At 36.3% G+C, this 14,601-nt stretch overlaps 1 protein-coding gene across 1 annotated transcript in view; it reads right to left on the reverse strand.

The window, feature by feature from the left end:
• Nucleotides 1–533: 533 nt before the first annotated feature.
• DCAF13 (DDB1 and CUL4 associated factor 13) overlaps nucleotides 534–14,601 on the reverse strand; it is a 34,546-nt gene continuing 20,478 nt past the window's right edge. The window contains exons 8-12 of the mRNA XM_043979640.1: nucleotides 14,156–14,320; nucleotides 8,756–8,891; nucleotides 7,905–8,068; nucleotides 6,330–6,442; nucleotides 534–2,977 (exon numbers count right to left, since the gene is read on the reverse strand). Coding sequence (XP_043835575.1) covers nucleotides 6,355–6,442; nucleotides 7,905–8,068; nucleotides 8,756–8,891; nucleotides 14,156–14,320 — 553 coding nt within the window. The 3' untranslated portion in view covers nucleotides 534–2,977; nucleotides 6,330–6,354. The remainder of the gene's footprint in view (nucleotides 2,978–6,329; nucleotides 6,443–7,904; nucleotides 8,069–8,755; nucleotides 8,892–14,155; nucleotides 14,321–14,601) is intronic.

Below are 14,601 nucleotides of genomic sequence, written 5' to 3' on the forward strand. Positions count from 1 at the left end.
TAAAGGTAAAAAGGGTGAAATTGAGGGTTTGTCTTCATCCTCAGCCCCACTGTTGTGGGCCCTTTTACCCCAAGAAGAGACATATTCAGCTATTTCTGGCACCCACTGCCTTCCTGTTGTCATTTCTATACTTATCAAAACAGGGAAGAATCTATCTACCTTCATTTGCACATTGAGTGGCAAATATATTATACCTTAGTGTGAAAGTTTTAGTCAATGCGTTACCTCAACCAGAATCTGCATTTTAAGCCTTTTTACCTCTAATTGTACAAATAAGTTTATCCAATTAGAAAATTTTAGGAATCAGTATGTAAATGGGGGGGGGCAGGGAAGAGACAGGAAGAGAATACTGAAATTACACTATTCTAGACCTTGTTGTTTTTGTTTGTCCGTTATCAAAGAGGACCATGACATGTCATAACTTACAATGAACTGGATTTAAGTGAGAGAGGGCTATGCAAGGTTAACAACATCACTCTCTCCTCCAGAACCATCTGAGTCTAGTGGCAAGATATACATCAGGACAACTGGAGATGGCTCTGGATGTTTAAGGCAATTGGGTTAAGTAGCTTGTCCAGGGTCACACATCTAGTAAGTATTTGAGGTGATTTGAACTTAGGTCCTCATGACTCCAGGGCCAGTGCTATTGTGCCATTCCAGACCTATTCTAAGGCAAGCCCAAGTGAACTTGATTTAGTCCTTTGGATTAGATGACTTGGAGGCATCAAAATAATAGGATAGTTATTTCTAGATCTTGTTCTCCTGGGGAGGATGAGCTGAGTCAGGGTGTGGCTAGCACAGGCTTATTCCTGATCACTCCTGGGGATAGGGGTATCTTGTCTCATGTTATAGGGTTTTTTCTGTTTGTTTGTTTTTGGTGAGGCAATTGGGGTTAAGTGACTTGCCTAAGGTCACACAGCTAGCAAGTGTTAAGTGTCTGAGGCCGGATTTGAACTCAGGTCCTCCTGTCTCCAGGGCCAGTGCTCTATCCACTGCGCCACCTAGATGCCCCTATGTTATAGGTTTTTTCTAGGTTTTGGAACCCTTTCTGACCCACACCAGATACTGACATCATATTCTTGTTTCTTCCCCTGAATAGAGGTGGGCCCACTAAATAAACCTCTTTCTCTAAAGACAGGTTTCATATTTTACATTTTCTAGCACATCTAAAGTTATGCTAAATAATAAATCCCTTTATCTCAAATTCACACATGCAGAATGTGGATACGAAGAGATCTATCTCTTGTATCATTTCTAAATCTGGTAAAGTTTCTAACAAAATGAGAACATGTAATGTTATCTTTGTTAAAGGTGGCATGTTTTACAGCTATAGATTCACATTAATCCATTTGACACATAAGGAATCATCTCAAATCATTTTATGGTTCCTTATATTCAGCTTTCACTTATTAGAATGATCCCTAGACTTGATTTTGACAAGAGGCTTCAATTATCACGTGATATTTGGAAATTCTTTTAAAAATTTTAAATTAATTAAAAAAAAATGAATGATACTCAACATCTTCAGGAGCAATGGGATTCCTAAAAATAAAGCAAATGATGAACTGCCTAATCTCCAAGAAACTAGGAATCACTATTCTATTACAAATTGGTTATGATGTGCCAAGGAGAATTTTCATCCTGACAAAACCACAGGTGCTTACCATATTCTTAAAACCAACCAACCTTATTAATCAAGTTTATAAAATACCAATTCTATGTAAAACACAAAGGTACTAAGCACTTTATGTCACATGGACTGAAACATAATTTTCAGTGCTCAAGAAAAAGTAGACAATATCCTTATTAAGATTTCTGATAATCCTGGCTATCCATTTTATTCTTTGTCTCCTTAGTATAAAATGGTTAACAAAACGGTCTAATTCCTATCACTAACACATACCTAATCCTCAAAATAATGTTGCAGTGACACCCCAAAGACAGCAATACATAAGGGAAAATACAGGGTATCATTTACCCTCCATTCAAGAAACAGAAGTGAATAAGGATCAAAATCACCCATTGGTTGGATATTAATGCTTTACTCTGTGGCCCCATTACATAACAGTGTGCTAGCAGTGGTTCAGCAGAACAGGAAAAAAATGATGTTGAACAGCATTCTGGATTCTTCTTCTTCCCTCTAAGGAATACTAGAAGTCCCTAAGCAATATTCCATCCACTTAAGGGTCTAGTTTAGATCATTATAGTTCTAGTTTTTAACTGAAAACTTTGCTTGTTAGGTGTTTTTTGGGCACTGAATTTCAACAGGTTGTGCTCATTAAAGTTTATATTCTAAAATGATTAAAGTTGTGCTCCCAATTCTAAATTAGGAAATTGCTTTGAATTGCAGGAAATTGCTCATGTCTTTAATTAATGAGTCAGGTTCTGTTGTGCACAATTCACTGTGAGACATCACTATGGAAACCACAAGTTATTGCAGGTGATGATGCCAGTGACTCGGTAGGTGACGTTTTCTTGCAAATAAGTAACAAACCAATGCCTTAACACGATGTTGGTCAAGATCTATGTTAATGGTTGTTTTTTATCTTTTAGGTAGTAAGTACATAAAATGAATATTTGCTAGTCATTTTTCAGTACTAGAATTTATTAAGTTTTGCAGGATTGCACGTATTATCTATAAACTTATGGAAGAATGTACAAAGGTTTTAGAAAAAGACATGTTCTATCTTAAGTTTTAAATTAAGACAACTCTGAAAACACACCAAAAAATACATAAGAAGAAGTTAAATACAGAGGTGCTTTCCCAAATCGAAGTAAGAATAAGATGGCTTGATATAGTAGAAAAAGCAGTGGACTGGGATTCCGAAGAACTGGGTTCTGGTCTTGGTTCTGCCACTGTATGGCCTGGACAAGTCACTTCACACCTCTGTAGGCCCCAATTTCCCCATGTATAACATAAGTACATTGGGTGCGGTGATTGTTAAAGTCTCTTTCAGCTCCAAGGTTATGTGAGTCTCTAAAATGTGGGAAGAAAAAACCCCAATCAATGTTAATTTTATAATGGCTAAGTAGCATAAAGTAGAAGAATTGCAGGATCACAATTATTTTGACCATTTCATCTGATACTGAAATCTATCTTGTTCGTCCCTTTCCTCCCCCAAACTCTATTCCCACATCTCCAGATACCTATTAAAAATTGATATTGGAATATCTTTCAGTCGATCTCAGGCTCAAAATGTTTAGAATAGTATCTACCATTCTCCCACCAAAGCCAGCTCCTCCTCTCTCTCTATTTTTGGGCAGGGCAATAAGGGTTAAGTGACTTGCCCCTGGTCACACAGCTACTAAGTGGCAAGTGTCTGTGGCTGGATTTGAACTCAGGTCCTCCTGACTCCAGAGCCAGTGCTCTATCCACTTTGCCACCTAGCTGCCCTGCCAGCTCCTCTTCTCAATGGTACTACCTTACACACCCAATTTTGATAGACACAAGTTTCTCAGTTTTATTAATTTTTCTCCATTCCTACTATAGCCAACCTAATTCAGGCCTTCATAGACTCACACTCAGCTTATTCTAAAAGCCCTTTTTACTGACCTTCCCAACTAATTTCTTCTTTTTTATCCATTCTGTTACCAAACAACTTTCATTTGGCATTCCCTTATTCATATCTGACCAGTGGCCTTCTATTTCCTACCATTATTAAATTGGATTCCTGGCTTTCAGGGTCTTCAGTAATTGGCACTACATGATCAAACTTATTTTCCTCATTTCCCAATATTCCCCAGTAGGTATTTTCATAATCATAAAACTTAAAGCAAGGTTCAGAGAAAAAAGAATGTGACAATGGGCTTATTGTTTGACTATAACACTAAAGAATTTGATTAGAGCAAAACATCACTTCAAAGGCTCTGCTCCAACAAGGTACCTCACATGCAACTAAGGTCCTAAAAAAAATTCACTGATAGGTGTGATAACAGAAACATCTTTATTTTACAATCCTCTGATCATTAATACCAAGTAAGGCATAAAACAAGGAGATTACTTTAACCTGGACATTGAAACAGGATATTCAGAACAGTACAAATGGAAAAGGGATTCTCTGTAGATGGTGAGGTTTTCCAGATACTCCTGTTGGCAAAAATTATGCCGAATGTATCAAGCTCTGTAACATTTCACAACTTACCAAATGAGATTGCATATTGTTCAAAAGAATTTGGCCTAATACGGGAGAGTCAAGTATATGAAGAATACTTATTTCCAGACTTATATAGTAAAATGGACAGTCAATTGAACTGATCCATTAGTATGTCTATTTTGGAGAGATATTATAGGCAAAGAGGGAATAAGCATTTACACAGTGCCTACTATGTGTTAGACATTGTGCTAAGCACTGCACAAATATCATATCATCTGATCCTCACACAAAACCCCAATAAGGTAGGTGCTGTTATTATCCTCATTGTACCATTGAGTAAGTTGAAGCAAAAAGCAGTTAACTGACTTGCATAGGGTCACAAAGCTAAATTTGAATTCCAGTCTTACTGACGTCAGTGCTTTCTTTATTCATTGTACCACCTATTTGCCTCAAAAGAATTCAAATAATGGTGTACAGATTTGAGAAGAAGAAAGAGAAAGGACTGAAATGCTTTTGGGAATATGCCTCGTATTTTCAGGAAGAAGTTCTGGATTGTTGAAACAGAACCCCTTTTTCTTAATACCAGTGTTCTTCTATTGATATTATAGTTGCAAAAAACTGCAGGCTGCAACACGTTGTCAATGGTAAACAACATATAAGAAAGCAACAGTGTAAAAATCTTTAAAAAAAAATGGATAATTAGCACAAAGGGCATGTAGCAGCAAAAATGAGGTACAAAGGGTAGCCAATCCACATGTTAAATAGGCTCCAAGTTAACAGTTAAGAGATCTAAGACTTGGGTAAAGGCCCCCAACATCATGGAGGTCAGATGAAAAGGAATGGAAAAGGGGGGCGGCTAGGTGGTGCAGTGGATAAAGCACCAGCCCTGGATTCAGGAGTACCTGAGTTCAAATCTGACCTCAGACACTTGACACTTACTAGCTGTGTGACCCTGGGCAAATCACTTAACCCCCATTGCCCTGCACAAACAAACAAACAAAAAAGGAATGGAAAAGAATTCAACAAAATGAAGAATAGATAGGTTGTAATCTACAATGTAGAAGAGAATACTCATATCACTAAGAGTAGAAATTAAGAATTACTCAATTTTTGCCTTCAGTTCTAGTTTGGCTAATAATAGTAGCAACAACAATAACAGCATTTATATGGTGCTTTAAAAACATCTCATTTTATACTCACAAGCCTGGGAGGCAGGTGCTATTACTCCTATAACTGAGGCAGACAGAACTTAAGTGACTTGCCCAGAGTCACATAGTGTCTAAGACTAGACTTGAACTCAGGTTCCCCTCATATACTATGTTCAATTCTTCCTCTGTGCTTCTTAATATGTTATGACTTCCTCCTTGAATAATCTCTCTTTTCCTTTCCACCTATCTAAATGTTCCTTGTTTTTCAAGGTTTTAAAAAATGTGGAACTTATAAAAAAATGTCAATGGAACTAATGGAAAAAAGGACTTAATGACTTCAGTGGGTACAGGTTACCTGAAACCAATTGAGCACTTTAATGTTTTGTTTTGTTTTTTTTTAGTGAGGCAATTGGGGTTAAGTGACTTGCCCAGGGTCACACAGCTAGTAAGTGTTAAGTGTCTGAGGCCAGATTTGAACTCAGGTACTCCTGAATCCAGGGCCATTGCTCTATCCACTGCGCCACCTAGCCGCCCCTGAGCACTTTAATGTTAATCCTGCCTTACTATCAATTAAAAATATTATTAGGTTAATCATCTTGAAGATTACAAAAAGTCAAATATCTACATTAGTTGTTATAAACAAGTTTTTTAAAACATTCTAGAGTTTATAAATTAGTGTTACAAACACTAGTCTCATGAAGAAAATGAACATTAATTATCAGTCAAACCCAAATAAAAAAATAACAGAAACCACACTAAAAAACCCTATATATACTATGTTCAATATAGAGATTAATACAACGCTGGGAGAAAAATATCAAATTGTTCATATTTTTTTCTGACACCAAAGTTCCCTTGCAAACACTGTACTCCTTTAGTTACTGAAAGACAGTGGCTGTGGGATGAAATACTGCTTATAGAGGAATTTTTAGGGCTACTCAAAATAAACACACTAAATTAAGGTGATTTAAAAAACAGCTCTAAGGAAAACCCTCTTACATGTAATTAAGGTTTCTCTGCTTTTAAGGAGAGCTTGTAATGTTATTTTTAGAATCTATCACACTATACATAACAAATAATTACATACCAAAAATTAGTAGAACTCTCAAATATTATTTCACAACAGCTACTATGTGTTTCTTCTTCTCTGGCAAAAGCGGTATAGATCCAGGTTTGCTATGTTTGATACGATTCATTTCCCTAGAAAAAAAAAGAATAAACAAAATGTACATGAGATTATAAGAAAATTAATCTAACTAAAATATAATTTTAAAAAACATTCTTTCACTAGAAAGTCACCTACTGAACAAACAGAAAACCCAACCCACAAACCAGAATAGAACTTGTCAACATTTTAATATCCTACTCTACTAAACATTAGGACTCATTATTATAAATAGAAATGCCCCAACCTGAAGATCTTAGATATTTTAAAATCTACATCCCCAAGTCCATCTAGCAACACAATCTACTCATGTGGTTCTTTAGGTGTCTTAGTCTAAAAAGATACAGCATGCCGTATGAACCATGTACTTTTTTTTTTATTTTATTTTTGCTGGGCAATTGGGGTTAAGTGACATGCCCCTGGTCACACAGCTAGTAAGTGTCAAGTGTCTGAGACTGAATTTGAACTCAGATCCTCCTGAATCCAGGGCCGGTGCTTTATCCACTGCACCATCTAGCTGCCCCCAACCACATACTATTTTTTTTTTTGGGTGAGGCAATTGGGGTTAAGTGACTTGCCTAGGGTCACACAGCTAGTAAGTGTCAAGTGTCTGAGACTGAATTTGAACTGAGGTCCCCCTGAATCCAGGGCCGGTGCTTTATCCACTGCACCACCTAGCTGCCCCCAACCATATACTTTTTTGTTGTTGTTGTTTTGTTTTGTGTTGTTTTTGAGGGGCAATGGGGGTTAAGTGACTTGCCCAGGGTCACACAGCAAGGAAGTGTCAAGTATCTGAAGCCAGATTTGAACTGAGGTCCTCCTGACTCCAGGGTCGGTGCTCTATCTACTGCATCACCTAGCTACCCCCACCAACCATATACTTTTAACAAATCAAAAAATTACAACCACAAGGATTTTCTAGGAAAAAGGCCTGCTCCAATCTGGTGATTCCAAACTGGGATGAGCACGATTGAGCTTCAGTTTATCTCAAATACCACAAGGATACGGAAAAAGCTGCATCTTTGGGTTAAAAATTTTCCTCTTTTTTAATTGTAAGAATCTTTTGAACATTCTTACTAAAAAACAAATGCCTCACATCCAACTCGATTAGCAGGGATTTATTATTTTCCATTTGTACCAGTCAGGAATGTGAATAACATGAGCAGAAGCAGCAGATTCTTTGTGAAATAGTTCACTTTGAATTTCTTTGACAACATCTAACTCTGGCATATATTCTTAGGAACTGTGAATTTTTCTTCACTGTAAGGTTACTAATGTTTCCATGTTTATCAGTCACTGGAGAGCAGCTGAGTTTAGAATGATTGTACCTTTCCTTTCCTTTCTTTCCAAACCAAATAAAGAATTAATGTGTAACAGCGCATAAAGGGACCCCTTGAAAGACAATGATGGCATTGTTTATGTGCCATTTCCTTCTCTTGTTTTGTTTTATGTAGTGAGGGAGGAGAAAGGATGCCAGGAGTACAATGTCAAACATACTTCCTCTGACGAGCTTCCTTCATGATGCGGTGTTCCTTAATTTGGCTATAGATGGTCTTAGGTAAATGACGATGGCGAGATATGCGACTTATCTGAGGATGGTATTTAAACTTCTCCTTCAACTTCTGGTTATAATCTAAAGCTGCCTTTTCTCGTGATGTAAGCTTAAAAAAATCATGGTGTCAAGAACAGTTAAGTTGTTAGGTTTATTTAATGACATTGATAGCAAAGACTCACCTTATACTAGGAACACCCCCCAACACACATACACACAGAATTCTTTATAACTTACACCCCAAGTTATAAGTAAGTACAACTGTTTTTGTATTCTTGAAGGAGCATTGTTTTAAACTATATTTCTTTTTTTTTTTTTGGCAGGGCAATGAGGGTTATGTGACTTGCCCAGGGTCACACAGCTAGTAAGTGTCAAGTGTCTAAGGCCACATTTGAATTCAGATCCTCCTGAATCCAAAGCCAGTGCTTTATCCACTATGCCACGTAGCTTCCCCCATAAACTTTATTTCTTGAAAATGAAATTATTCCTACATTTATGTGAATTTCAGAAACATGCTCCAAAAGAAAAAAAAAACCTGAAAGCCCAATATAATTTAAAACAAAAATGCTTAACACTACAGTCAGATTTTAAAAATTAGATATTAAACATTAATACACCACCCAGTAAGTTAAGCATCATAGTAAAATGCAGTACTCTATAATGCCTTAAGCTATGGTAATTACCTTAAGACTAAACTGTTCTGAACATTTATTTGGTCAAAAAATAACATTTAGTAAAAGAGAAGCCAAATCAGTAATAAAGTGAGCAATAAAAAAAAATGAACAGGATCTCTTACCACACCCAATTTTTCAGAAGCATTGGCTTTCCAGAGTCGAATGTTCATTTCATCAGATCCACACAAAATGTATTTGTTGTCAGATGTCCATTTCACAGATATAACGTGCTGCATTCTCTTTGTGTGATATACTTCTCTATTAAAAAAATTTATCAAAACCTTTAGAACCCTATGGTTTAGAACCCTTTAATACCATGATACTTTTCATGTATCAGATATTTTCTCTAAATCTTTAAGGGAATACAAGGTATTATCTGAGATCACAGTACTCTAAATCTCATTAATGAGTTCACAGAATAAGTAATGATCCAGTAAGTAAAAGCACATACTTGGAGAATTTAAAACAGAAAAAAAAAATTATACTTACTAAGAACAACAACAAAAAAAATCACAATCTTTTTTTTGGTTATATTTAAAAAATAAAGGGAATACAATGGGTGGTGTCAGCTTCCTGAATTTGGTAATGTTTCCTAATTTGTGCTATGAAATATTTGATTCTCTCAAATTGGCTTAAAATTGAAGTGTTTGTTGATTTACATGTGTGGAAAAAAGGTGAGAGTCACAAAAACACCTAGTAGATTGAGGTAAGAATTACTCAGTAAAAGAAGTTAAACATCATAACTCTTTGGAAATGTTGTGAAACACATGATTTTTTAAAAAAATCACAGAATATACTATATTGGGAAGTGTCATAAACAGCATTAAGAGGAAAATTAAAATGAGTCTAAAAGAATTAGAAAAGAGGAGATCTAAGGGGAAAGAGGTAAAAGGAAAGGAAGAGAAAAGAAATCCAAAGAGAAAATGATCCAAGACTCAAAGTGAAAAATAAAAAGGCAATAAATAAATTGGGCAAAATTATCCATAGGAAAGGAAAACTATGAGAGTATTGTCAATTCATTTCCATACTAAAATAAACTTCTTTCTGGGTCTTCCCAAACATAACCACAAATGTGTTACTTTCTAGTCTCAAAAAACGAGGAGTAGGAGGAAATAGTGCAAAAAAGTACTTAGTACCAGGGAAGATTTGGGTTCAAACTGCAAATCTGGCACTGACCTCAGACAAGTCATTTCATTTCTGAACCTCAGTTACCCTTATCTGAGAAATGGAAATATCTTTATCTTACTGAAGATAAAGTGAAATAATCATGAATAAAGCACTTTGCAGACCTCAAAGTAAATTGTCAGCTCTAATGAAATAAGTTCCAGGCTCTTGAAAATACAAAACTCACATAAAAGATCCTAGGAAATTCCCACACCACACAGAGAGAGACTAGAAGTATCCTAAGACAGTGTCACCTGGATATAAATAGCCACTGAGTTCCAGAACAAGCTGTCCCATTCTTGTTTTTCAACTTTTTCAAGGTTTACCCCTATTCAAGAAAGGCATCCAAGGCACTTTTCCCTGACAGCAATAAGGTAAAGGGGTGGCTTAAATGGCAGGAAATTAAGTCTATCTTTAAAAATACAATAAAACGGGGCAACTAGGTGGCACAGTGGATAGAGCACTGGCCCTGGAGTCAGGAGGACCTGAGTTCAAACCTGACCTCAGGCACTTGACAACTTACTAGCTGTGTGATCTTAGGCAAGTCACTTAACCTCAATTGCCTCAACAAAATAAAATAAAATAAAAATAATAAAAACTACAGTAAATCACTTGTATATAATGGTGATACTAGTCCAGATTTCCTTGATTTAGTGAGCTTTAGAGGAGGAAATTCCCTCTCCCAACACAGGTCAACAGCTTATTGGAAACTTAAATATTTGGAGAGTACCTGGGCAGGAAGAGATTAAATGTCTTGCTTAGGGTCACAAAGTCCATGTGTCCAAGGAAGGATTTGAACACTGCCTTTGACCATCAAATACAACTTTTTGACTAGTAAGTAAACCAACTTAAACCACTCCTTTATGATACATAATTTCCAAATTCTTAATCTGCATGTTTCTTATGTGTGAGTGTCAACCAATTCAACAGACTACATACAATTTGTAAGGTACACAAGATTTAAATTATTACAAAGTTCATAAAAACATTCTAATGCCTCTTTAGAAAGGGAATTTTAAAAACTTAAATAAACTTAACAGGTTTTCTATATCCAGTCAAAACAAAGTAACTGCCTTGTAAGAATTCTATTGATCTAGTTCTTTGCTCAGTAAAACTCTGAATGAAATCCAAATAGAACTGTTTTCAAGTATTGATTCTATGTAGCATTTAAAAGTATTTATTTACTCACAGTTTATCTCAAAAATCTAGTACCTCTAAGAAAGATTTTATGTTTTCTGATTGTCACTACAAAGATAAGTGTATTTACTTCTTTTTTTAAAGAGCTATTAGTGGGGGCAGCTAAGTGGTGCAGTTGCTAGAGCACTGGCCTTGGAATCAGGAGGAACTGAGTTAAAATCTGACCTCAGACGCGACACTTACTAGCTGGGACCCTGAGCAAGTCACTTAATCCCAATTACCTCACAAAAAAAAAAAAAAAAAAAGTTTCTTTAGGGGGCAGCTAGGTGGCGTAGTGGATAAAGCACCAACCCTGGATTCAGGAGTACCTGAGTTCAAATCCGGCCTCAGACACTTGACACTTACTAGCTGTGTGACCCTGGGCAGTCACTTAACCCCTATTGCCCCGCAAAAAAAAAAAAAAAAAAAGCTATTACCATAGGATATAATAGACTCTTGGGGTTGAAAGGGATTTGTGAGATCCAGGGGTAGGAAATCTGTAGCCTTTTAGCATACTTGCTTTTGATCACAGTCCATAGGTAAGAAAAGTTAGTTTAAAAAAATGCCTTTTCCCATGAAGAGTTGTTCCAACAACCTTTCCCTAAACAGTTCTAAATGGGATTAAAAAAACAATACCAAGGTTTCATTGACAACAAAAGCAATAGGATTGTTAAAGGAATAAAACATAGAAGGAAGCAACACTTTTTTGGTTTGCTTTGTTTATATATGCATTATGGGGAAAATGTAAATTGCTTTTTAATATAGTATATGTACTTTTTACTGTCTTATGAGAGTTCAAGGCCTTCTATGGTTCTTCACCATATTCCAGCCCCTCCCCTGCAACATATACATGTAAAAACACACACACACAGAACCTGAGGCCCAGAAAAGTGAAATGATTTCTCCAATGTCACTATCCATAAGGAAGGGTCATCTCAATAGAAAGCTATAAAAAAGTGAAACTTGGGTCCAGTGAGGAAATATCCTTTACCATTGATACCAAAAAGAATTTATACTATTTAAGGTTATTGTATGTGAGGCCTTCAAAAGCATCAGGATATAAGATAGAAAAATAGGTCTAACACAGAAAAAAATGATTTAAAAAAGCAAGCTTGATTCTTCTTCTTTTTTTTTTGCACGGGGCAATGGAGGTTAAGTGACTTGCCCAGGGTCACACAGCTAGTAAGTGTCAAGTGTCTGAGGCCGGATTGGAACTCAGGTACTCCTGAATCCAGGGCCGGTGCTTTATCCACTTCCCGCCCGCAAGCTTGATTCTTAAATTTCCATTAAAGTGAAAACCTTTTGAGTGCGCCCCCCCCCCCCCATAAGAAGAGTTACTGATGGGGAAATCTTTGCATCAAATGTCTCTGACATCTGACATTCAAGATATTTAAGAAATTAATACAAATATTCAAGCCAGCCCCCAACAATAGAAAAGGGGAACACTAGCAAAACCAGCACTAGCCTGGCAACCATAGTCTCCCAGCATGATTAGAGAAGGGTCAAAAAGATGCCTCCCTACAAAGTTTTCTGTCTGGAAGCATCAAGAAGGGAGGGCTCCTCCCATAAAGCAGAAAGGAACAGCAGTGACCAATATAAGTAAATCTTGGACAAGGACATTCCAGGTGTGTCTGAGCACCCTGTCCTGAAACACCATTAAGGGCTCTGAAGATTCAGTGCTCAAAGATCCAAGGGAACCTAACAAGAAGAGGAGAAAGAAAGTCAGCATAGGACCCAGGGTGAAAACCGGCAGGGCTGGCAATCCCATCCAAAAAAAGTATGGCTACTGAATCTGGAAAAAAAAACCAATTCTGGAATTAAAGCAGGAAAGGTGAGTAAACCAAAGAAGACACCAATCGGCATAAAAAATTACTGTAAATCTAGAGGACTCCAAAAGAGGATGAGTAAATACACGACTTTAAAGAGAGTCTCAAAGGAAAAAAAAAAAAATAAAATATATATATATATATATATATATATATATATATATATATATATATATATATTTCTTACAAGGACTACATGAAAACCTAAAAGAAATGAAATATGAGATGAAAGCTGAAACAAAAGCTCTAGAGCAAAGAACTAGAAGAATTCATAGCTTACAAAAGAAAGTATAAATAAACTTTATCCAAGTAACTGGCTACCTGAAAACAAGAAAATGCCAAACAGAAATCAATGACACTATGAGACAGCAAGAAACATTAGAACAAAAGTAAAAGATTTTTTAAAAAGAAGTATAAAATATCTGATATCAAAAGCAACTTAAATGGAAAACAGATCAAGGAGAGAATTTAAGAATCATTGGATTCTCAGAAAAATATGATTAAAAAAAAAAAATAGGCCGGGGGCAGCTAGGTGGCGCAGTGGATAGAGCACCGGCCCTGGATTCAGGAGTACCTGAGTTCAAATCCGGCCTCAAACACTTAACACTTACTAGCTGTGTGACCCTGGGCAAGTCACTTGACCCCCATTGCCCCGCAAAAAAAAAAAAAAAAAAAAAAAAAAAAAAAAAAGGCGGGATACCAATCACAAATGAAAACTGGCCAAATCAACAACCTGAAGGCAAAATTGAAACAGAAGGAATCCACTGATCACCTCTTAAAATAAACCACAAAAGAAAGTCTCAAGAATTAATGGTAAAGGGGCAGTTATGTAGCACAGTGGATAAAGCACTGGCCCTGGATTCAGGAGGACCTGAGTTCAAATCCAGCCTCAGACACTTGACATTTACTAGCTGTGTGACTCTGGGCAAGTCACTTAACCCCAACTGCCCCCCCCCAAAGAATCTATGGTACAGCCAAAATCCAGAGCACATCAAAGAAAATAATACTGTAAATATCCAGAAAGAACAGTTCAAGTACAAGGAACCACAATCAGAATCACACAAAATCTGTCAGCTTCTACATATTCTAAAAGGCAAAAAGATATGTTTACAATAAAAAATAACATACTACAAAGCTGAGTATAATCCTATGGGGAAAAACTTACCAGACAAAAGAGTAAGAACTGTGAAAAATAAATGAGTCTAAATAAACTGAGAAAGGTAAATTTATTTGAGCAATTGGAAGTAGCTGTGTGAAGATTATAATGCTAACATTGTAATAGAAAGAGAAGAAACAAGTATCCTATCAAAACATTAATGTCTTCAAAGAGTTGTTTAGCAATTTATTGACACTTACCTGCTATGAATTTTGTCTACAGGAAAGATTCGAATGGATTTGTCAAAACTAGCAGACACAAATTCTTTCCCAGTAGGTGAGTAATCCACATCAAGGACTGCAGATACGTGATCCATATGTACTGTCACAGGTTCATCAAGGGAACGCATATCAAATGTATATAAGCTATAAAAGATTCATTCAAATAAACTTTATACAAAGTTTCCAGAAATAAAACTGCAGTATAAAGTAATTTCTAAAAAGATCTACATATACTATCTCTTAAGTGTCATTATTTAACTACCATTACTTATATTCTACATACTGATGTGGGGGAGGGGATATAGCAAAGCTGATAATAGCAAAAGAAAGGTGGAAAAGTTTTCCCAAAATTTACATAGCTAATGTGGGAAAATGTTGACTCCTCTTGGTTGATTAGAACTATCTGGGAAAACACAGGTGATTTA

This window comes from Dromiciops gliroides, chromosome 1 (genome assembly GCF_019393635.1).
Source record: "Dromiciops gliroides isolate mDroGli1 chromosome 1, mDroGli1.pri, whole genome shotgun sequence".
Lineage (NCBI taxonomy): Eukaryota > Metazoa > Chordata > Mammalia > Microbiotheria > Microbiotheriidae > Dromiciops > Dromiciops gliroides.